General features: G+C 32.7%; 2 protein-coding genes and 1 pseudogene across 3 annotated transcripts; 1 reads left to right on the plus strand and 2 right to left on the minus strand.

The window, feature by feature from the left end:
- Positions 1-918: 918 nt before the first annotated feature.
- On the minus strand, positions 919-5757 carry LOC129298595 (phosphoinositide phospholipase C 6-like). Its single transcript, XM_054937023.1, has 9 exons — positions 5176-5757; positions 3864-4060; positions 3648-3783; positions 3372-3554; positions 2590-2807; positions 2370-2487; positions 1727-1879; positions 1563-1649; positions 919-1440 (listed from the first exon to the last, which is right to left on the minus strand). Exons 1-9 carry the CDS (start codon positions 5515-5517, stop codon positions 1141-1143), a joined length of 1734 nt encoding a protein of 577 aa, XP_054792998.1. The 5' UTR covers positions 5518-5757; the 3' UTR covers positions 919-1140.
- Positions 5758-8146: 2389 nt separating this feature from the next.
- LOC129303244 (phosphoinositide phospholipase C 6-like) lies at positions 8147-11442 on the minus strand. Of its 2 annotated transcripts, XM_054942431.1 has the most exons (10): positions 11356-11442; positions 10828-11235; positions 10528-10724; positions 10280-10415; positions 9939-10187; positions 9629-9849; positions 9403-9520; positions 9014-9166; positions 8847-8933; positions 8147-8749 (listed from the first exon to the last, which is right to left on the minus strand). In XM_054942431.1, exons 2-10 carry the CDS (start codon positions 11182-11184, stop codon positions 8432-8434), a joined length of 1836 nt encoding a protein of 611 aa, XP_054798406.1. In that variant the 5' UTR covers positions 11185-11235; positions 11356-11442; the 3' UTR covers positions 8147-8431. The 2 variants fall into 2 exon arrangements, with proteins under 2 accessions (XP_054798406.1, XP_054798405.1); XM_054942430.1 differs by having other exon boundaries at positions 10828-11423.
- Positions 11443-21472: 10030 nt separating this feature from the next.
- On the plus strand, positions 21473-24705 carry LOC129303206 (peptidyl-prolyl cis-trans isomerase CYP19-4-like; annotated as a pseudogene).
- The last annotated feature ends 120 nt before the right edge of the window (positions 24706-24825 follow it).

Here is a 24825-nt window from a genome sequence, read left to right on the forward strand (position 1 = left end):
TCGAGAGATAACTGACGGTTGGATGGAGACCCAATTATTGCTGAGGTGGGCCTTGCGAAGTTTAGGCATATACCGCCATACTCGTCTTCTTACCCCCTTGCGTGGCTCTATCAACCCTTCAACGCTAATAAATGTTGACTTTTACAATCTCAATCAAGCACCCACTACTAACTCATAACTCTAATTTGGTGTCTAGCTGAGGTAGTTATATTTGATATTAAATTTATAATTAGAAAAATTATTACAAGTACTTCGAGATTGAGGCACTAAATTGAGGGGGGTGATTTATTTTTACGACCAAATTGAGAGTCAACCTATCTCTCCACACACAAGAGGGTTTTCCTTCAAGAATAATTAGCGGTAAACTACGTTAATCATGAAAGAATATAAGCACATATTGCAAGCATTTTAATAACCGAGGGACTCAATCAAAAAAGAAAAAATAATTATATTATGGAGGGCTAAGACATGAGTTCACCAATCCATCATGGAAGAAACCCACCTATTTGTCAAGAAAAGATTAATGGATCAAGTTAATTATTATGCAGTTCTTCGCTTTCATTTTTGACATATTATTTGTCTTTTACAAACTCTCCAGTCATGACCAACATGGTTATCTGGTCTAGTAAGTTTCTCGCCAGTATATGGTACACGCTATAAGATCTAAAGGCCTCAGATGCAACATTTGAAGTTCTTGAAACATTTGTTTTTTTTTTTTTAACATTATCAGTGGTCCCTATAGTTTTATCGAATCTTACCTTTAGTTCCTGTAGATTTTTTTCAGTGTTTTCAGGCCCTATAAAAACTAAAACCATTGAAAAAATGAAAATTATAAGAATATGAAAAACAAAGATTACCCAATCTTTTTAATACTACAAGGAGTAAAAATTATAAGGATATGAAAAGAACTATAAGGACTAAAACAAAACTTGATGAAATTATAAGGATTAAAAATTATTATTATTATTTGTTTAATTGATGTTATAGAATTGAAGAAAGCCACTAAACTCTAAAGCCTATGGCACTGTTTGAAGAAGCTATAGATAAAAAAGCTCTTGCCTCCAATGGTCAGAAGGAAAAACAAATAAAGACATCCCCATTATAAGCAAGAAGAGCTTGAAGGCTAGAAGATTGAATCGCTTAGCTTGAAACAAACTGAAAATGCATGAAAAGCCTCACAGATTTGAGTTGGCTGCCCTTTTTGTCATATAAAGGAACTGACCGGAATCCTGGTCTTAGCTCAGAAACCGGCAAACATGTCTGCCCCCCAAAGTCATCCGTTTCATGCCTGTCATACTCTCGAACTTCTATCCTCAGCAAAGCCAACTCTGGAACAGTCAGGGGGAATTCAAACCCTTCATCCCAAACGGGAAACCAGTCATCATCTACTACCTTTGTTTTCTTCTTGACCTTATCATTATCTACTCCAACAATACAAACCTGTCATGAATTGAAACAGATTCGAAGGATAATTATAATAATGTCATTTGGATTCTCTTTATTTTCTTTGCATCCAGTAGTAAGACTTCGATCTCCTAGACATGATCAAGAATCCAACTCACTTTTGTGTAAAAGTCTGGTGGGGAGAATGAATCAAAGTGTGTTTGGCTGAAATCTGAGCTCCATCCAGTCCCTAAATATACTTTAACCTGTAAGTGGGGGTAGAACAGATTTCAGGAGCCGCCATCAAACAAACCAATTTTCCCTTTTAAATTATGCCTCTCACCTTCAGAATCTTCTTCACCGGCAGTGTTCTGGTAGGATCGAAAACCTCACCATGGGGACCTCTCAACAACAATAACTCGGGCTTTTTCACATAACCACAACCTCCATTTGCTCTGAACATCCCTTGCATGAACCATAGTGATCTGCCATACCCCTGCCAAAGGATAACCCAGAAGGTTTCTATTTGTATAGAAGATTAGGTGAATTTCAAATGAATTTAATGCAATTGCCTTGATAAAAAAAACTATTGTATTTTTGACAAAAGAGTCCTGCAATCTCCTCCACGAAGGCCAGAGGAAGCCTTGCAGTGACCGGGTTTTCAAGATGAAAGAAAAACAAAGAAGTTCTCTAGTATTCAAGAGATGAGTGTGTGTTTGTGTGTTTTCAAGTACGATTGAAAAACTGATTCACTGCTAGCAATCAGATGATTTCAAACATAATAAAAATTGTGTGCATATTGCATGCAGAGAACAGAAAAAGCATTTCACCTCAAGCAAAACTTCTTTGAAATAAAATATAGCTCAGAGAAGAAATCCACACCTCAAAATTTTCTCGATTGTTGGTCCACGTGAATAAATAGTTAAATACAAACATAAATACTATTGGGTGCATTTAGACCTAAACAATAAAGAATGATCCCTAACCTGCATGTTGAATGCAACCATCTGAGCCCCATAATTCCACCCAATATGTGGTCTGTAATTTGAGGAAGAGACACGTGTTCCCTTTGGATAAACCCTGAGAATGTTCTTCTGTGTGAACCTACAAATAGAATTAACATATAAGCTGGGAGATTGTCAGCTACAAAAATGATTGAAAAAAATTATATTGCAATTACTACTTCGAAGTAAAGTTAGCAATTGCCTAATAATTTCGGTTCCATGAGATGCACAAGTCTTTTGAAGCATCTGTTCGCACATGCTTAGGCGTCTGACATCACCAACAATACTTAAATAATCCTTCGCTTGACCCTTAGGTTTCCCAGCATGGATTGTAATTAAGCGCCCATATTCAGGCGCACATTGCTGGAGTGATTTTTCTTCACTTGCATTCAAATCTTCCACTTCTTCATGGCTTTCATTCTACCATTAAAACAGTGATATAAGCATGAAGAGCTTACAATTAATTTTACAGGGTAAAATTAGAGGTGGCAAATTGGGTCCATGACCAATAAGCCACCCATCAAAATATCCATGAGTAAATTACGGATTATATAAATAGGCTAAAAAAGGGACAATATTCTTTTTTTTTTTTTAATGGATGGATTGTGGATATCAGTTAGATCAACTAAAATTAAATTTATAAATTTATTTACACACCAATCAGCTTGAATGTCATATATATTTTGGTTTCAGTGGAGGACTCCATAACTTCTTACAAAGAAATGAAAAAGAAAAAAGATCACGCCAGTAAATTAGGGGGTGAACATAAGTTATCCACAGACTAGAATTACCCTTGCAAGGATTTTGAAGTTTTCTAATGGTCAAACTAGGAAGAAAAAAAATTTAAGAAAAACACAGAAAAGTCCAAAATCCAAGGCAACATAAGTTTTAAAGTAAATAGTATTTAATTTTTATAAAGTAACTTAAGTTTTAAATTGTAATAATACATTTATATTGATTATACATAAACATCTTTTTGCTGACCTTGCTATCAGTTTCTGGTTCATCCATTTGACCTGTTGGCGATGAACATTCAGATTCAAGATACTCTTTTGGTGGTTTGGTTGATATAAGAATTCGATCTTTCAATGATTCTGGTGAGGGGAATTCTGCTATACCATCCGTCTCAGGATAGTAAAGGGCTTCTCCAAATATTTGTGATACCATCTGGGAACAGACAGAATTAAATGACGCAAGAAACAATCAAAGGCACATAGTTTTCATTGGATCTTCTAAAGGGCAATAGAAATTGAAGCCTACCTCTGCAACTTTAGCTTGAAGGTCTGTCGGGAGGTGGGCTTCTAAAGTTATAATCAGTGGGTAATGAGATTTAACAAATGCATGCTCTTTTATTGACTTCAAACATTGAATGAGTGCAACAGGAGAGGTGAGAGTCCTAAAAGATTTCAAAGAAAAATACTCAAGTGATTTTGAGGAAGTTCTCTTCGCAAGGTTGAACTGAGGATTCAGAAGTACCTTCCATGAACCACAATAACATCATCTCGAGTTGAATTTGGCCATAAATCTAGTTCAATTACTCGCACACCATCAAGCAAAGACTTTATAATTGGCACATCACTACAATCACTGCTCAGTTGATTCCCGGTCAGATAAGAATTGTGTCCTGTATATATGAAATAATGTGACAGCGGAGCATTCATATCATGATGCACCTGAAATAACGCACCATTTGTATTATCTTGCAGAGACTTCTTTTACCTTCATTTAGTAATTATGCAGTCTATACATAATTCACCATCGTAAGTAAGGGCAGGGAACACCCACATGCAAACACAAAGATACCAACGGCTATAAGCTTGATATTATCAGCTAAATCCCTTCTTTAATCTTTTTTCCCTGCTCACTTCTTCATACTATAAACAGGCTTCAACAAATATAAAATTAATAAGGAATTGATGTTAAACTTGATCTAACTATGGATTGTTCACAAATGATTGTCACAGTCCTGAAATTGACACTATAATTCAAGAATTTTATCCAAGTCAATACACTTTGTTCATGGGAATTATTTAGAATGATTAAATAGAACATCATGCCGGAAGAAAATCATTATATACAAATTAATTTACAATACAATGTTATTAGAGTCCGTGAGGTTTAGTACATCAATGAGCTCATACAGTGAATTTTCTACCTTCAAAAACTCATACGCTTATTTTCAAGTATGTTACACACGAGTCATTGTGTCCATATGATAAACATGCATATAGTTTTAAAATACAACACATAAACAACTGAGTCTAAAGGATAACTAAGAAACCTAAAAATTCCATCTTAGTAAGATTAAAAAATTTTAACTTTTCTCGTGAAAGTAACTTTTGAAAGAAGTAACTTACGTTTGGCTAATGCGCTCTTTAATTTGACGAGTCGACTATAAATCTATAATCGTTATATAGTGTTATAGTACATATTTCACAGGTGCAGCGTCAATTTCTCAAACTGTTTGCCTTCATTAACGCCTTAATTCTCTAATATTTTCGAAGTTTATGGGTCCTTTGCAGGGATGGGCTCCCCTTGTTGTCATTGACCTTTCCTATCAAAGTTACTGGGTTTCTTCTCTTCAAGGGTCCCTCTTTTCTTTCCTTTGCTTTGATTTCTTCTGATACTGTAAAATACAGGCAGGGGGGGTGGAGACCAGAGAACTTGGCAACCGAATTGGCATGAGGGGGAAGAATTCATCAAGACCAGAGAGAACGGAATGTACGTACCAAAGAAATGTCCAAGAACAATAAAACACAGACATTCTAGAGGAATAAGATTAGCTTACTTGGGATTTTAAGGGGGCATTGAAATCATCGAGGAGTAGAAAATGGAAGAATTCGTCGAGGCTCATTCCCTCAACAGAGCTCGTGGCCTCCGTAGCTTCAATCTCCTCATTCTGCTTCCGCAATTGCAGGATCTTCTCAACTATTTGGGTGGAATCTGAAGAGGTCGAGTCCGATTCGCATTGGTGCTTCACCAGGAATTTGACTAGCTGATCGGCGGACAAGTGATCGGCGCCGGAGGAAAACTTGTAAAAGACGTACTTGACGTCCTCGGGTGGGCCCGGCTCCGAGACAGTGAACTTAAGGTTGAAGCATTTGAATATTTTGTAGTTGTAGGTTCCCATATCCTATAACCTCCTCCTCCTCCCCCTCCCTCACCTCAATGAATTGGATTTGATTACATCTCAAGACCAGATAAAGAAAAAAAGTTACATCGAGAAAAAAGATTGAATTTGAGTTCTCAAACGAAATAAAGAAAGATCGAATACCGGAGAATAAGGTTTCTGGGAAAACTTGAAAGGATGGAACATTCATCCAACACAGAATTAAAATGTAGTTTTCCTACATAAGTATATGTTCTAAAACAAAAATAATGATTTTAACAGATGGCAAAAGCGATTTTTTGAATTTTTTTTCCGACGAAATATGATATATTCATGTCTAAGATGGTATGGTGAAATAGAAAATTAGCAAAACCCCAAAGAAAAATGCTTATAAATAGGAGGTTTTTGAACTTTGAATTATAAGAAAGACTTGACAATTGAAGAAAAAGCACATGAGGTGCTTGTGTATTTTTAAAATAAAAAAATTTATAAATGCAATAATAAATATCTGAAAATATCGGAGACTTTATTACTTAATTAAAAAAGGTTGAAACAACCAAAGGCAGAAAACGTTTCTTTTTGCCAACAATGGGCGCGGATGTGATTTCTGTGGGTCCGAAGGATATGTTTAACTTTTTTTTTTTTTACACAGTTATTCTTCTATTGTTTTATCTACGCACATTTTCCTAATTAATTAAAATCAATTTTGTTCAAAATACGATTAATCGAACATTAAGGATGTGAACACTTTTTTTAATAGAACATTATTTCATTACTAGGACTAACTTCTCTCACTAAATTTAACATGTTTAAAAAAAATGAATGTCTACTCTAAAAATGATCATAACGTTTACCAAATTATGAATAGGAGTACTCGAAATTCTAAGTAACTACACATTTTGCAAATATTGGAAGATCACGAATAAATTGTGATATTCAGATACATTATATAATTTAAAACATGTTTTTTTAAATAATAATCTAAAACATGCTTTGTTGTCGTTTCTATGGGGAAAAGAGAGTTGTTAATGTTTGTTTTTAAAACACAGCCTTTATTTCAAACTAGATATTGTTGTGCATCACACATTTAACAAAAGATGAATTATACTGTTTATGAGTTGTGAATACTACAACTTGTTATAAATCATCAATAAAAAGAATAAAAATCTAAAGTAAGTTGTATCATTTATAATTCTTAAATAGTATTAGTATTATATTATTTATTTTTCAGACTTTATGCAATATACATTGACTTACACCTTGTCTAATATTTGGATTTTTTTTTTTTAAAGACAAAAGTAAGTTGGATTTCAAGAGTTTACCAAAGTGTGGGTATGTTTTCAAGCTCAAAAAATATTTATAGAAGTACTTATAAATCATCCATTAACAATATATTTATATTAGCAGCAGGATTTAAACTTATAAGCTAATTAATTGTTGATCAAATTTTTACCATCTCAATCATTTTTATTGATATTGCATGGATGATTTCTTTTGTTTGACCAAATATTGAATCTACCAAACACAATCAAATACTAGCATGCTTGTTACCTATGGTAAACAAATCAAATAGTAGATAACATTCTGCATTTGTACGCGTATTCGCGTGACTCCCGCTTCTGGAATTTTATTCCAACATTTGAATTTAAAGCAAGTTTTTTTTAACCTTTTTGGCAGGGCGGACTCTACCTGCACAGAAAATTTAAAGTAAGCTGATACATGATTTTTATTTTTCTTCAAATCAAAGCAAACAATCTTCTTTCCTATGCAGAATGTAAGTAAAAATAAAATAACTAAATAAAAATGTGATAGCTGTTGGCAAATGATGCAAATGCAATGGTGCAATGTTCGTCTTTTGAGACTTGAGAGAGATACAAGGCTTATTTATTTTCTGTTTTTAAAAATTATTTTTTTGTTTTAGAAACAAAAAAATTTAAAAATTTATTGGAATAAATGTTTTTCATTTAGTTGTTTTTAAAATTATTTTTATTTTTTATTTTTAAAAACAAAAAAATAGATACAACTTTAAGATGTTTTCATTTTATTTTTCTAATTTTTTTAAAATACATTATATTTAATTATTAAAAATTATGATTACCTTGATCAATTTCTATTATTAATTATCACCATGAATTATTTATAATTATCACTATCAGTATATTTTTTAACTAACATAACCAAACAAATTTTCATTTTATTTTATTTTAAAAATTATATAACAGAATAGTTTTTCAAAAAAATGAGAACAAAAATCGACCATACTTTTATTCTCTCATCATTATGATTACAATAAAATTCTCTCAATTACATATTGCCCAGTGTCTTGTCCACGTTTCCCCCCCCCCCCTCCCTCTCTAAACTGATTCTCTTCATCCCTTGGCTCCATTGCTATTGACGAACTTGCCCCTGCGCCAGAAGCCGGAGGAAGCAAATTCTGTGGGAATCAGATTTTTCCCATTTTTGTGGTCCATGTGAAATACCCACCAAGGTGGATTGAGTAGAGAATTCAATCTCTTTGGTCCCGTTGGGTCATTACAATTTTAATCTATTGTGAGGTTTTTTGAGGTTGTTTCATTCTCAAACCGCCTGGGTTAGAGATAGAGCATATGAGTATAAAGAAAGGACGACAACCATTGTACTGGAATTTAAGTACGTGCACTTACGTTCATATATTTCGAATATTTCACTTTTTTCCATCCAGATTATCAGAATGTTTTGTACATGGCAGATGCTGAGCCAAACAACAACGGCTCAAATTTTCATACCCGTCAAAATCATCAGGTAATTTCTCATAACTTGAGGACCCTTCAGAGGGAATCAGTTGAAAGTTAAAGGAAAAGCTGTATGCAATTCTTCTTTACAGAAGCTGCTAAAATGAAGCCAAATTCTAATCACACTTGAATCATGAACTCAATGCGTACTATCATCTATAAATTCATTCTACTGAAAATGCATTTTCTTGGTCAATGAACTGAAACCGCACGAAAAGCTTTACAGATTTATATTTCTCTCCCTTTTCGTTATACAAAGGGACTGAACGAAATCCCACTCTCAGCTCTGAGACCGGCAAACATGTCTGCCCACCAAAGTCATCCTTTCCCTGGTCTTTCTCCCTCACTATTATCCGAAGCAATGCAAGCTCTGGAACAGTAAGAGGGAATTCAAATTCCTCTTCCCAAACAGGAAACCAGTTGTCCATTATTACCCCTGTTTTCTTCTTGGCACAATCAGCTGGCACCCCAACAATACAGATCTGCCAGATGAAGAAAAATGTTAGTTGTGTAATCTCAATCATATGGAGATAGTGTTCAGAATCTAGGAAATTAATAATGGGTGATTATTTTACGTACCTTTGTGTAGAAATCTGGTGGAGAGAACTTATCAAAGTGGGTGGGACTGAAATCTGAGCTCCAGCCATGTCCCATGTACACTTTTACCTATTACAGCATATGATAACATTCTCAGTTTACCCATGAAACATGAATTTACCTTAAGCTGTATAGAGAGATGTGATTACCTTTAATGTCTTTTTCACTCGCAATGTCCTTTTAGGATCAAACAGTTCTCCATTTGGAAGATTTTGCATCACTATTTCAGGTTTTTTCACATAACCACACCCTCCATTTGCCCTGAACATTCCCTGCATTAGCCAGAGCTTCTTGCCATGCTTCTGCTAAGGAAGATAGATGCTGACATGTTAGTATTGCTTTTACCGCTTAAAATATTTCATTTGAATATTGACTTTCTAGCGGAGTAGCTTAAGCTTAAAGAGATGCCTTAACAATTATAGATGAAAGCATCATAAATCACAATCAAACAAGCAGCATTTCACCATGCATATGAGATTTCTCCACAGCAGAAAACAGCTATAAGAAATATACGCTATCCTGGTTACAACTTTCTAACCTGCATATTAAATGCCACCATTTGAGCCCCATACATCCACCCAATATGTGGCTTGAAATTTGAGGATTGGACACGCGTCCCTCTTGGGTATACCCTGAGGATATTTTTCCGTGTGAACCTGGAAGAAGCACAGTCTTCTATCAGACAAGTGGGGGGAAATGAGTTCTGAATTGTTGATCATGAAAGTGCAGGCCATATCTGCTGCCAATATTGATTAGAAAAATACCTTATAATATCAGTTCCATGAGATTCAGAAGCCCTTTCAAGTGTCTGCTCATTCCAACTTAGGCGTCTAACTTCCTTATCAATCTTCAATTTATCCTTTAAGCTGCCCTTGAGTTTCTTTGCATAGATTGTGATTAAGCGTTTGTAGTCAGGTGAATCCTGTTGATCTGACCTATGATGATCACTTGCATTTGAATCTCCCTCTTCTTTGTCACTTCCATTCTGCGACCATCCATACAAGAGGCAACATAAGCACATTATACTTATACATAATTCTGCATGTCTATGAATGTCCATCTGATCTGGCTCACCTTGTCTTCAGTCTCTGGTTCAGCCATAAAGTCAGTTGACTCCTGACCCCATGATGTTTCTTCTTCAGACGATTCACTTGCATCCTGCACATAGTTGTCGCCTCTATCTTCAATACTTTTATGACGATGTTCTTTTGGAGGTTTGGTGGATATAATTATTTTATTTCTCAATGATTTTGGTGATGGGAATTCTGTCAAACGTTCTGCCTGAGGATAATATAGCGATTCTCCAAGTATTTGAGTTACCATCTACAACCAAAATGAAATAAAATAATTAAAACCAAAAGCAAAACAAAATGACATTTTTGTAATTTGATTAGATTTATATCCATCCGGGTTACCTCTGCAAATTTAGCTTGAAGATCTCTTGTAAGGTGGTCTTCTATAGTTATAATCACTGGGTACTCAGATTTAACAAAAGCATGTTTCTTTATGGCCTCCAGACATTTATGGGGTGAAACAGGATTGGTAAGAGTCCTACATTGATTCCAAGGATCAAACAAAACAAATCAATTAAACAACTTTCAGCTTAAAATATTTCAAACTAAGAACATTTTTTTCCCATTGGCCAATGAACTCAATAATATACCATCCATGATCTACTTTGATATCATCTTTATTGGAAGTAGGCCATAAATCTAGTTCGATGACCCTCACGCCTCGTTGCAGAGCCTTTATGATCGGTTCTTCACTACAATCACTGCTCAATTGATTCCCAGTAAGATACGAATTGTGCCCTGTATATATGAAATAGTGTGACAACGGAGCTTCCATGTCATGATGAACCTGAAATAGCGAACATCACTTCTTGGTCAGCACATCTGCAGAGAAAGTTTCTTCATGGGATTTTCTAGGCAGCCAAACAGACAGGGGGGGAGAGAGAGATGACCTCAGAATTCAAAGGACCGTTGAAATCATCAAGAAGCAGAAAATGGAAGACGTCATCGAGAGCGAGTCCATGTTGTTCAGTATGCCGCTGATCATCGTCATCATTAGGAGTAGCTTCGCGATTCCCCTCTCGTGCTTTCAGGACCTTCTCCACGATAACCTCCGATTCCGCCACGGTGCAGTCCACGTGGCCTTGGTGCTCTACCAGGAAACGCCGGAACTGTTCGACGGACATGCGGGACCCACCGCCAGCAAAGTCGGAAAAGACCTCCTTGAGGTCCCGAGGTGGAACCAGATCGTTGCTCTTGTACTTTCTGGTGAAGAACAAGAGCCAACTGTACTTGAAATAGGCCTTCATGTTGTCAACAATCCCTTCTTCTTCGTCGTCGTCCTCCTCCTCCTCTTCTTACTGATTTTTCTCGAAGGGATTCAGAAAACAGAGGAAAAACAGAGTCAGAAAGAAGAGGCGCAACAAAAATATGCGCTCCTTAGAATAAAGGAACCTTATAATGAGATAAAAAGAAAGAACCCTGAAAGCAGAATCGTTGGGAGGGAGTGACATTATCGGAAAAGAAAAGAACTTTCTTCACACTGAGCTAAAATCTTTGCTTTTCTGTCTTAACCATACGAATCATGAGTTAATATAGCGTTAGTACATATAATCTTTACGACAGGTCAGTGCCGCGTGTTCGAGAGGAGGGGGCCAAAAAAAGTTACGATGTTTTGCTTTTTTTTTTTTTTTTAAATCCTGTTTTCACGTGGTGCAGCCCGCATCTGATTCGCTCCTCTTCCACATTTTACATAAAATTAAAAAATAGTAATTAAAGAAAAAAATGGGAAAATTTCACTCAAGACCCTCTAATCTTACTAAATAAAAAAGAAAACACCAAGAATATTGACATATCATTACAGCATGAGGGCACTAATTTGAGATTAAATTTTATAATAAAATGACAAAATTGCACCTGAGTGTAAGAATAAAAAAAAAAGTTTCATTAGCTCAACCATGACGCACATGTCTTATAAACACGTAAAAGATCAACAATACCTCTATTTCAAGCCTAAACCAATAGAATTTCCCTTGAATGAGTAGGAAAATTTCACTTAGGGAAATTCTCATCTCACCCATCATTGCACGCGTCTTCGATAAACACAAACAACATACTTAAGCTTCTCAAAATCTCAAGTTTGAAGATAAGTAACACCTTTATCATTGGAATTCCTACCCAAGAATCTCTCTTGATCAAGTCACCAGCCAGTTAGGCGCTACCTCTAACTTGGTAGCTTCATTTAGTCGGCATTATTCTTCCTTCAATTGAACATTAAACCAACACTTGAAAAGCAGTCAATATTATAACAAATAAATGTAATAAGAAAACTAACAACTATCATAAGGTGATTAAATATACACACCAAGGCGACGAACAATTCATTCAAACATGAAATCCTACTATTATAATCATGTTCCATAGGTATGTTTTATTTGAAATTCTTTCAAATACGTACCGATATATCAAAGACATTCTGGTATATCATAGACATACCGGTATGTTTTACCTGAAATTCATGTTGTAACAAATAAGTGTAGTAAAAAAATTAACAATTGTTGTAAGGTAATTAACCACACACACTAAAGCGATAAACAAGTCATTTAAATATGAAATCATACTAATATTAGCATGTTTTATTGATATGTTTTACTTGAAATTTTTTCAAACACATATTGATATATTAGAGACATACTAGTATATAATAGACATACCGATATATCATAGACTTGCCGGTATGTTTTACTTAGAATTCTTTCATGTTGTAACAAACAAGTGTGGTAAGAGAATTAATAATTGTTGTAAAGTAATTAACCACACGCACTAAGGTATTAAATAAGTTATTCAAACATGAAATTAGAGACATACCGATATGACATGTATGTTTTTTTTGTCCATTTTTTTGCACATTACTCGCAGTTCTTCTTCCATCAAATGATTCTTGTACAGGAACTCCAACAATAGAGGTATCGCTAATCTTTAGATGCCCTAGTTCAAATCCTAAAGAGATTTGAATCTCTATTTGTATTTTTTTATATTTTAAGATTTGTAATCACAATGAATAATTCTCACTTGTAATTAATTATATATAACAATTAATCTTTTAGTTTAAGTCATGAAAGTCGATAGAGGTCTCGCTGATCTTCAGATGTCCAAGTTCATGTTTTAGACAGATTTATCTCTAGCAACAGAAGTGTCTATCATCTTCAATGCATCATCGATTCTCTTGATCCATGTTTGTTTTTTTTTTTAATAAGGGGTAATATTATTATTTAACTATAAAATTTGATCTCAAATCAATGTTCCTGTCAGGTTGTGATGAATTAATATTTTTGACGTCTTCTTTTTTATTAAGTCTAATATGAGGGTCCTGAATGAACTTTTCTCGAAAAAGATTACGGGGAAGTGGCCGAGAAAATACTATGGAAGAAAGGAGGGAAAGAAAGTTGAGTTTGGTAGTATATCATTATTTAATAGACGGTGTGAGTGCACATGCCGGTTTCACAGGATGCCATTATTTTAATGTAAGATTTCGATTGGATTGGATACAATTTACATGGACCAATCACGTTCATGTTCATGCTCTCAGATCCCCTACTACATTCTAATTTACTTTCAAATTAATTAAATTTGAGTATAATAAATTAACAAATATAGGTGGCTGTTTCCTAATACAAGTTAATGGGAAAGTGGATGGGACATGTCCCCTAAGAGATGTGCACCAGGGAAGGCACTTGCCTCATGGACGGTTGAAATTTTTCAACTTTTTTAATTAGGCTTGATGTATAGCATAAAATTGTATTATTTTTTTGTATTAATTTTATATTTATTAACCTATAAAAAATTAAAAAATTTAATTATTTAATTTTTATAATTTTAACTTAATTATAACTCAGTTCCTAACATTTAATTTAATGTCACTTAATTTATATAGTTTATTAATTTAGTTACAACTCGATCCTTAAACTTTAACTATAGCCTATAGAAACTAAGTTGTACTAAGTTGTAACTAAATTAAAATTATAAATATTAAGTTTATAACAAATCAAAATTCAGGCACTGAATTTTAATTAAGTAAAAAATATTCAAATCAAATGATTAATTTTTAAGATTCTAAATGTAAAACATAAAAATCTGAACCCGTCATGTAATATTTTAGACAGCCGGGATTATAAATTATGTTGTTGGCTCCACTCAATTCAGACAGGCCAAATTGAATGTTTAGAAAATTGCTTGTAACCATCTCCAAACTAGGTTTGTCAATGTTGAAGGAATTGGCATTTGTTAAACAGATTGTCGTTGTAATTTCCATTGCTCCTCTTTTTATATTCTCCGAAATTGCACCAAAGCCACGCATGCTTGGGATAAGTTAGTTGAATCTTTTAAACTAAACTTATTATTTTCTCTCCTTGCAGGAACGAATTTTATGGAATGTGAAAAAAAAAAAGGGGAGCTCCGACACAAGAAAAGTGAATTGACAAAGATTGTTCCCTCGCACTTGTTTTTAACCGTGACCATCTAATTTAAAAGAAAAAAAATACTCTCTCCATTAATAAATATGAGGCATAGAAATTGGATATTAAAAAATAAAGGATATTTTTAGTATTTTGAAAAATAATTACTATGCTTTTCTTAAAATTACTAATAATAAATAAATTATTTTATATTTATTTTAAAATAAAATATTTTATTAAATAAGAGTAAATATAAAAAGATAATATTAATTAAAAAATAATTAATTATTTTATTGAAAATAAAATTTAATTAAAAACACCTTACATGTTTTTAAAGAAGGGAATAAAATCATATATGAATGCTTCTCAAAAAGCACAGAACACAGGGACAGTCTTATGGTTATGAATCCAAATAAAATAAAAAATGAAATGAAAACTGGAAAGTCTTTGAGTCCTATCAACAATTTAAAAAGAAAGAAAAATAATAATTAAAGATTCTCTAAAAGCATTAATTTTAATTAAGGATCATAATATTTTGAAATCTCAATTAGGGATAAAAAATATAATTTGTAAGGTGAAATTCACTAACACCACTTGAAGATTCACCAATTCAACTTAAAAAAATTGTTAACATATATTGTAAAAATATAAAACCTCACTTAAAAATTGATTGATTAATAAAAAGCATTATTTAGAAATTCACTAACTCGATTTGAAAAATTTTCTAACGTATATTGTAAAAACATAAAACTCTACTTGATAATCGATTGTTTAACAAAAAATCTTAATTTAGGCAAGTTACTTTTTGTTAAAAAATTGATTTTCACATGAGGTTTTTTTTTCACAATATATGTTAAAAAAATTTTAAATCTAGTTAGTGAATTCTCAAGTAACATTTTTTGTTAAACAATTAATTATCAAGTGGAGTTTTATATTTTTATAATATATATTAGAAATTTTTTTAAATCAAGCTAATGAATTCTCAAGACAGATTTTTGTTAAACAATCAATTATTAAGTGAGATTTCATGTTTTTACAATATATGTTAAAAAAAATTTAATTTGAAATTAGTAAATTTTCAAGTAATACTAGTGAATCATACCTCATAAATTATATTTTTTATCTTAATTAAGGACCATAATTTTTAACTAAAATTTTAAAATATTATAATTTTTAATTAAAATTAATATTATTGAAAAATCCTTAATTATCATTTTTCTTAAAAAAAAAAAGGAGACATGGTACTCTTGGATTCAGAGTTTTTTAGCTACATTTTGCAGTGGATGGTGATTCGATACACACTATGACCCAATAATTGATGTCAGCAACATTAATTAAATTTTATAATTATTTATGAGACATCCCCCCCCCCCTCTCTCTCTCACACGCAGACACGCACAGAGGCGTTGACCATCAATTACATGGGGACAATTGCGTACAAATGCGTGTAATAAGATTAACACGGTCTCTACGCAAGAACAACACGCATAAATAGAAAAAAAAAATATAGTAGTAAGTTGACTTTGCTAAAAAATAAAAAAAAAAAAAAGCAAGGAGACTTGAAACTGAGATGATGTCCTGAAACTTAGTTTTGTATGGGGTTTGATAAGTGATTGTATTATATATGATTTATGAAGAGTCCAATTATTAAAAATTTTTATATTGTATATAGGAGACAGATTAAACTTTATTTTTAAATAAACCTGACTTCGATGCAGTCCAGAGTTGGATCCAGTCCAAGATCAACTTGAACAAAACAAACACATGCTGTGTTTTTAATAATACGGAATACAAAAAATGTAGGAAAAACTTTATCTTTATCGCCTTACATGCCAGGTACCAACTATATATAATACTACAAGATTGAAAAGAATGAACAAAATGTGTGATGTCCACACGATTCACAATCTATAATCTATAATTAAACAAGTACTGTTTAATTAATGAAAAGTCCTAACACTAGCGGTCACAATCTTTGATGAGTTTGATGCAGTGTTACGTTGTTTGAACAAACTAAATTTGGAAGAGTGCTTCTAATCAATGACGTTACATTATATTCAAGAAAAATATCAACCTCCTCATTTTGTCCTTGTGTGTGTGTGTTTCTAGATTTCACCGTTTCCTTGTTTAAGAATTTGCAAGTTGACTCATGTTTCCGAATTTCATCGGAACCAAATACTACAAAATATAATCATATAAGCAGCTTTTTGGATTTTGAATTTTCCAACTTTCTTCCTATCAACTTCAACCAGTGAAAATACCATCCACGCGCTTCACTTTTGCTCCTTCTGTTTATTATTATAAAATATTTTTAATCAAATTACATTTTTTCAATGAGTTGGTTATATACTCTTTTTATGTTTATCTTTCAATAAGAAAATTTTGTTCATTACACCCATGATAAAAATTATTTTTTGAAAAACCTTATTAATTGCAAGACTCAAGATGATTTGTAACATGATACTTTGAAAAAAAAAAAATCTTATGTTATTAAACGAAAATAATAACTAACTAGATAAAAGATATGGATGAGGGAAGCTAACCTGGTTGCTGATCAAATCGCTGAGGCTTCAGCAAGGGAGTTGTGTTGGTCTGACTGGGTTTTAAGACTGTCACGTGCCAACTTCCCTTCAGAATTTGCTGGAGAGGGATTATGCTAATGTTTGGATTTCTAGACAGTCTTTTATTATTATTATTTTTATTACGTTGTTGTTGTTGTTGTTGTTCTTTGTCTTGTTACGTTTTTGTTTCACACTTGGTTGCAGCGTCAAGATTGTATTATGGGAGAGGAAAATTTTTAAAAACCCTGATGAAAGTAATATTATATTGTTGTCTTGTTGACAGTATAACTAGATGATCAACAATTAACTCTTCTCAACCAATATAATGAACAAATTGCATGCCAAAAAAAAAGTATAATAAACAAATCAATGTGCCAATAATACTCTTCCCACCTCATTTTAATAATCGTTTAAGCAAAATTTTGTCCCATTTTAATTTACTTTCATTTTATGATATCAATTAATAATTAATACATTTTTTACTAATTACTCTCTCAATACAGTGACACGAAAATTAAAAAAAGAAAGAAAGAAATAAGGCAGAGTTAGAATGATTTAGTAAGATTGCACCATTCATTAAATATTTATAAATGCTAAAATATTTAACTCCAATTATTTGTGCGCGTGTATCTTTCAAGCAGCCACTTGGAGACTCATCTTGCAAGGCTGCTAATTTGGATGTATTTTATACCAGATTTTCATCCTCATCAGCTAGTTCAAGAAGATTCGACTGCTTACAAACTTCCATTGTTTCTCAAAGACATTGGTTTATTTAGTTCTATGAAAATCAACATCATGCTCCATGCTCTATCGTTTCCTTTGTGAGTTCGAATGAAGGGAATTTTGGGAGCATTTCTTACTCGGCGCTCTTACAGGGTTCACTTCTCTGGCACTCGCATTTTCTCATGTTTGCTGGATGGATGATTTACTCCCCGATGCCATTTTGGTAGTCTTTTTTTGCTTCGTTTGTATGTCTTTAGTTTTTGACTTGTTTTTTCTGTCTTTAGTTTTTGACTTGTTTTTTCTGTCTTAAAGTTGACACCCGTTTGAATTTCAGTTGAATATAATATATTATAAAAATAATTAATTAAACAGTTAGTTTTAATTATAATTAATTATGTTATAACACAATCTGTTTGGATATTATTTTTTTAAAATTAATTTTTAACAGAATTGACAATATTGAATAATTTAATTAAAATATGTACAAATTACTATAAAGGACATGAGTTTTATAGTGTAAATATTAATATTAATAAAGTTACATATAATATTATTAAATTATTTTTGATATATTTAACAAATAAATATATAATAATGATTCATTTAATATTTAAACTGCATTACACTGTAATGTTGATAATTTAATCACCAATGGTTGGTTGACATTAAAATAGTAGTAAACCAAAAAAAAAAAATGCTAGGAAAAACTTAAGAGGGGGAAGCATATAAAAACGAATCTCCCAATGCATAGTAAAAAAATATTTGTTGGTCTGATAAAGGGAACAATGAATACAAATATTTAGATGAAAAAAATTGGCACTTCTTGGTCAGATTAAACAAATAGCAAATGTCAGTGGAAAGGACTTCGCACGCATTCATGCAAGGGTAAAACATATGGAGGTTCACTTCAAAAATCACAAGCCACACGTCGGGTATATTTGGATTGATCAAATTTCTTATATACATTTATTCCAACAAAAGTTACAATCGATACGCAATAGCTAGGTGTAGCCAGCTTCTCTAAAAATGAAATTCAGAGCCCAAAATCGATTAATGGAAAGAAAGAGTGTTTGGGTATTTCATACAAAGGGTGTGTTTGAATTTTAATTGAAAAAAATTAATTATTAAAATATGGTGGTGTTTGGATAAAATTTCAAGAATTGATTATTGTAACATCCCAATTTAAATTTTAATAGTTAATTTGAGTTAATAGAAATTTTAAAAAAATATTTAGAGGTAAATAAATTAGTAGAAAATGATCATTAAATCTAACTTAGTATATAATTCTAAATTAAATTTTTTTAAAAAAATTAATTAAAAAAATTATTATTAATTAATTAATTAAAAAAATATTATTAAATTATTATTATAAAAAAAAGGTATGCAAAAAAAAAAAGAGAGAGAGGAGAAGAAAAGAGAAGTTTGCTTTCGGCCGCCGCCTCAATAGTAAAATAAAATAATAATAAAAAAAAGAAGAAGAAGAGAGAGGAAATAATTTTAAAAAAATGTGAGACCCACTGAATTTTTATAAAAACTCACCTGTTCCTTCATTTCTTCATTCTTTCTTTCGTGCGTGAGCTGAGACAGAGAGAGCATCTGTGAGCCAAGTTCACCGGTGCTGGGTTTTAAGGTAAGAGTTTTTAATAGGATATTTAGGGTGTGATTTTAAGCTTTTCAAGACTAAGTAAGTGTTCTAAAATTTTTTTTCTTAGTCATCCTTCTTCTTTAGTTTCTGAGTTTGTAGTGGTAGAAAATTTAAGATCTGAAAGAGGGATAAATTTATGTTGAATAAATATGATTTTTGAGGTTGTCAGTAGTATAATAAATGTTCTAGAGTATAAATTTATTAATGATCTTTGAATCTGTGGCTTATGAATCAAATTCTAAACTAGATCTGAAAATATATGTTGATTTATTGAGGTTTAGATGATTATTTGGGACGAGAAATGAATTATTATGGTTATAGGATTATAATTCTAAACTAGAGACTCAATTTTTAATTTTTGGGTATTTTAGGTACGAATTTATGAAATAAAAAGAAAATTTTGATAATAGAAATTAGTTTAGAAGCTAATTTTTTGATTATTAATGTTTATTGATAATTAAAAGAGGAGTTAAAAATTTTACTTAATAGTATTAACTCTAAATTTGTATTAAGATTGAGATTAGAAATTATGTTATATTTTTAATTCTATTATTAGAATTATTTTATTAGTTTCAAAAATTGAAACTAATATTTATAAATAATATGTTATTTATAGATTGTATTACTGGTGAAGATTGTGGTGAGAGAGAAATTTTAAGGAATAATCTATTGAAAAGCCACAAGGTAACCATGCTTTTATTTGTGATTAGTGTTACTTCATGTTAATTGGGTGATTATTGAGAAAATTATGAATTTTGTAATATTGTATAATTGTGCAATATTATTATGAATTTGTTTAATTATTGTGGGAGGTGTTGGGAGACTTGCTATTATTATTGTATTTATGTGCCACGTGGTACGCCCTTATTGGAGCTCAATAGGTGGCTTGTAAGGGCTCGGGCTAATCTACCTTTGGCCGGGTAATTTAGCACCGAGTGAGGGCTACGGCTCGAGGTTAATGGAGGGATATAAGGATGGTTGTTTGTATGTATTGTATTATTTCTTATATTTGTTGGAATTATATTATTTTTAATTCTCACTTAGTAAACACACACTTAACTGTTTGTATACACTATCATAAATTGGTTTTGGTTACTGGGACTTTTGAGTCTCATTATGTGGTTAACAATTTTCAGGAGAAGAGCCACGAGTGATACGTGGAGGAGTCCCAGAGGCTTAGTGGTATAATCTACTGTCTCGTTTGGGTATTTGATTTATGATTTATAATGTATTATATTGCCAATATTAGGACTTTTTTTGTTTATTGTCAATTATATGAATATATAAATGTAATCATGCCTTTCAAACTATTTCTATTTTTGGTACAATTTGGATGACTGTAATTTTAATATTGGTTTACTTTGGATTGGTTAAAATGGCATGATTATAAGGCCAAATAACTGGTTTGTGTTGAAAATTGACTAAATACTTATTTTACTTGTTGGGAGTATAAGGATGGACAAATGTAATTTAATTTACTTGTTGGGAGTATAAGGATGGATAAATGTGATTTAGCCTAATGGCATGTGGGAGGTAACAATTTATCCGAAATGTTATAGTGTGTAAGTTGAAATCAGTTATAAAATATTTTATATTAAAATTATTGATATAAAAAAAATGTGTTGGGTGACTGTAACCCAACTATGGTTGAGTTAAATTATTTTAAAAAAAATTTGGTGTGCTACAATTATGATATTAATTTTTAAAATAAAATAAATTTCAGCTTATTCCAAATGAAGTTTTGAAAATTAAATGAAGTTTGAGAAAATTTGAGGTGTTTAAATAAAATTTTTCAAAACCATAATTTTAAATCTAAAATTAATTTTAAAAGGGTATCAGGTTCAAAACCATAGTTTGATGGATTTAGAATCGGCTATTTAATCAATCCAAACAGGCACTTGGTAGTTTGCCCTGTTCAGGCTTTTTTTTTTGGGGCTGTCTTTTTATTTACGGTGTGTTGGGTCACTATTTTCTTGGGCCCTGTTCTACTTTTAACCAAGTTTTGTTTCCTCTTCAAGGAAAATGTGTATATTTAATATAGTTAATTTTAATAAAAGAATGCCTATAAAAAAAATAGAGTTTGCTAGTTATTCAATAAAATAAAATAAAATATTGACATCTATCATTTATTTTGACACTTTTATTTCATTATTTGCCCAAAGAAATATAGCAAATACAGCATAAAATGCTAAAAAGATAAGTCTGAAATGTCTTCCAGAAAGCAACTGATGAGCAACGAGTGAAAGCAGTAAATGACAGAACAGTGGTAAATGACAGAACGAGTGAACGTCATTTTTTCCTTTTGGCAGAGAAGAGCCTGAGATTCACAGGCAGAAGAAGCTCAGAAAATGGCGATTAAAGCCAACAGAACAGTGGTTTCGGCTTGTCTTTTCTGGGTATTCATTCTATGTGCGACAATAGCATTCTTTCAGCTTAAATTGATAGAGAACGGAAGTGACCATTCGTCTTACCACAAGGTTATCGAAGCTGCGCAGCGCTCGGTGAGAAATAATGATCGATCTGTTCGCGACTTTTTCTGATTTTATTCTTTCACTTTATAATCTCTTCTTACGTCCTTTCTCCCACCCTGCGCGAATGTTCTGCAGGAAAACCCCTCGCAAGAAGATTTGGAGGGAGTCACCCACAAAGTGTTTTTGATATAGAGGTCGATGGGAAACTTGCGGGTATTTTTGAATGTGTTAAATCCTTGAAATTTCCATTAATACGATTCAAAATCTGAGCCTTTCATTCCATATTATGTACCAGGTTTCTTGAGTTCTTCGTTTGATAATTATTGCGGGAATTTTAGGAATTGAATCACTTATCAAGTGTTAGAACCTAGAAGGAAGTTTATGCATGAATGAATCTGATACGTCATATATGGCTGTTGTGACTTCAAATTAGTCTAGAAGATGGCTTGTGTCATCCAGCACCCCTCCAGGAAATTTGCAACTGCAATATGTTCTTATTCATTTCTTTCTACAAAAGATAACATGCACATCTGACATCTGATAGGAAGCGCCAAGAGCCGAGAAAGAAGAAGATGACGTAATAGTATCTGACACCGTTACGTTTATTCTATTCTAGTATTCACATTGTCATAATTTTTTGGTCCTATGATATTTGGAAACACGACGTAAGAACCCTAGAACATATAAAGGATCTTGTTGATATTGACATGAATACAAGTCAAGTGGGGTCGGCAACAGTGGAAATTAATATTAATTTGAATTAAACATAACTGTAATTTTAAATTTATAACTTGTTATGGAAATTTTATTTTATATTTGAAATGATTGTTGAATACTCAATTGTTACTTCTTAATGTGTTAATTTGCTCTCTCTCTCTCTCTCTCTCTGTGTGTGTGTCTGTGCGTGTGTGTGTATTTTTTGCACTTGTTCATGTCAGCATCGACACTCCTAATACACATGGACAAGCTTCTTAGTGTTCCACATATGTTCTCTAGTTATGATGGAATATAAGGGTCATTTGATGCTGAATCGTATTTAAAACATAGCTTGCATATTGTAATGGTTGGGGCGATGGGCTTTGTGTCATTCTGATAAAGGGTAAATGCATGTTGGCAACTCCCTATTGATAGCATTACTCATTCACATCTCGAAATTAAGTGAACAGCTTTCAGAACTGCATTTTTTTATCACATCCACTATTTATGAAGGTATGGCAAGATTGTAATCCCCATGTGCTTTCTATTCGTTGTTCATGTTTGGTTCATAGAGAGTAAAGAAAGTGATGCATATTATGATATTATTTTTATCACGAGGCAAAGCAGATCACTTAGAATATTTCTAAATGTTGGTTGTTACTTCAGGTCGCATGGTCATGGGACTTTTGGTGGCAGTGGTTCCAAAAACTGTAGGTATGAATATGATGCCACTGTGCAGTAAATCACTTATGCTTCGGCTGCTTGTGGACACAGATTAATTTGGTTTGAAGGATTTGGTTAATCTCACATCCCTTTCATGCAGAAAACTTTCGAGCACTTTGTACTGGTAACCCCATGACTTTTGCTCCCTTTCATATTGAGTGTCATATGAAATCTGCTCTTTTGTGTATAATAATTTGACTCAAGTAATTGATCAAGTGATGGAACAACGTTGAGATCTTTTGAGTGTTAAGCTTACATATTAAATGCCATTTTCAGCACTAATTCTGCTGCTGCTTGTCAATCTTTAGTTTAACAGGCCACTTACATTTCAGGAGAGAAAGGTGTGGGAAAAAGCGGGAAGCCTCTTTATTACAAAGGTAGCACGTTCCATAGGATAATACCCAGCTTTATGGTCCAAGGGGGTGATTTCACTCTTGGTGATGGACGAGGGGGAGAATCAATCTATGGTTCCAGGTTTGCTGATGAGAACCTTCAAAGTGAAGCATAATGGACCAGGTAATGTCATGCGCGTGAGATATTTTTAGATTAACTTGATCTGTAAACTGACAAGCACCTAAAATAAGGAGTAGAACCTCTCTCAGAAATTAACTGTTGAGGAGGGAAAGCCATCCTACTTAGGACCCTACTAAGTAGCAATACATAGTATGTGAGATGTACCCATCTCATGTTGCCTTGGTCCCTATCAATGGGGCAGTTGTTGATGTTGCCAGCTCTTCGAGGGCAGTGATATGACAGAGTCTCACATTTATTAGCCACAAGTACTTGTAATATTTGAGTGACATGACATGATTATTCTTTCTTAAGTCAGTTTTTTACGAGTTTGGACGGCCAAAAAAAAAAGCAATTTTTTCAAGTGTGAATTCCCCATGACCCCATGATTCTTTAAGTTCCATCATTAACCAAGTGAATCATAAGTAGACATGTCAGTGAAACTTTTTCCTGAAGATATGTCCTTATTTAAATGTTTATTTGTAATTGCTATGATCTAAAGATGTGATAATGTTCAAAAATGCAATTATTAGATCCGACAGGCCCAACCTTTCTGTTTGATTATCAGGATACTTGTCAATGGCAAATGCTGGAACAGACACAAACGGCTCTCATTTTTTATAACTACGGTTAAAACCAGCTGGTAATTTGATATAGTTTTGCAGTACTGGTTCTGAATGTTTATGGAGCATGAGTCAATATAACAAGTTTCTTATATGGTAATTATTTGTAACATGAACTAATGAAGTAAAAGGCTTAAGATTAAGATGTAGGAAGACTTGGTTCTACTTTCTAGCATAAAGGTTAGGTTCTTTTCAAGCTCACAAGACTCATTGGATTTTGGAAGGTTGGACGGACACCATGTTGTATTTGCAAGGTGCTTCTGGAATGGACGTTGTCTACAAGAGCGAAGCACAAGGAAGCGCTAATGGCGAGCCCAAAGGCAAGGTTCTTATACTTGACAGTGGGGAATTAACTTCATGATATATGCTTTTGTTTGTTGTGTGTATTTGATTAAGTTGAGCTTGTTTAGTTACAAGTCCCGTTACTTTGTCTCCATATTTTTTTAGTTTTCTCTCTTCCTCCTGTGGGGTGTGTGGTGTGGGCAGAGGTGAATTTTGATAATTCTTGTAAATACCTGTCAACCTAAAACAGACCTAGCCTGGAA

The sequence above is a fragment of the Prosopis cineraria genome, unplaced genomic scaffold (assembly GCF_029017545.1).
Source record: "Prosopis cineraria cultivar Desert tree isolate PC_DT_omini unplaced genomic scaffold, ASM2901754v1 PC2, whole genome shotgun sequence".
Taxonomy (NCBI): domain Eukaryota; kingdom Viridiplantae; phylum Streptophyta; class Magnoliopsida; order Fabales; family Fabaceae; genus Prosopis; species Prosopis cineraria.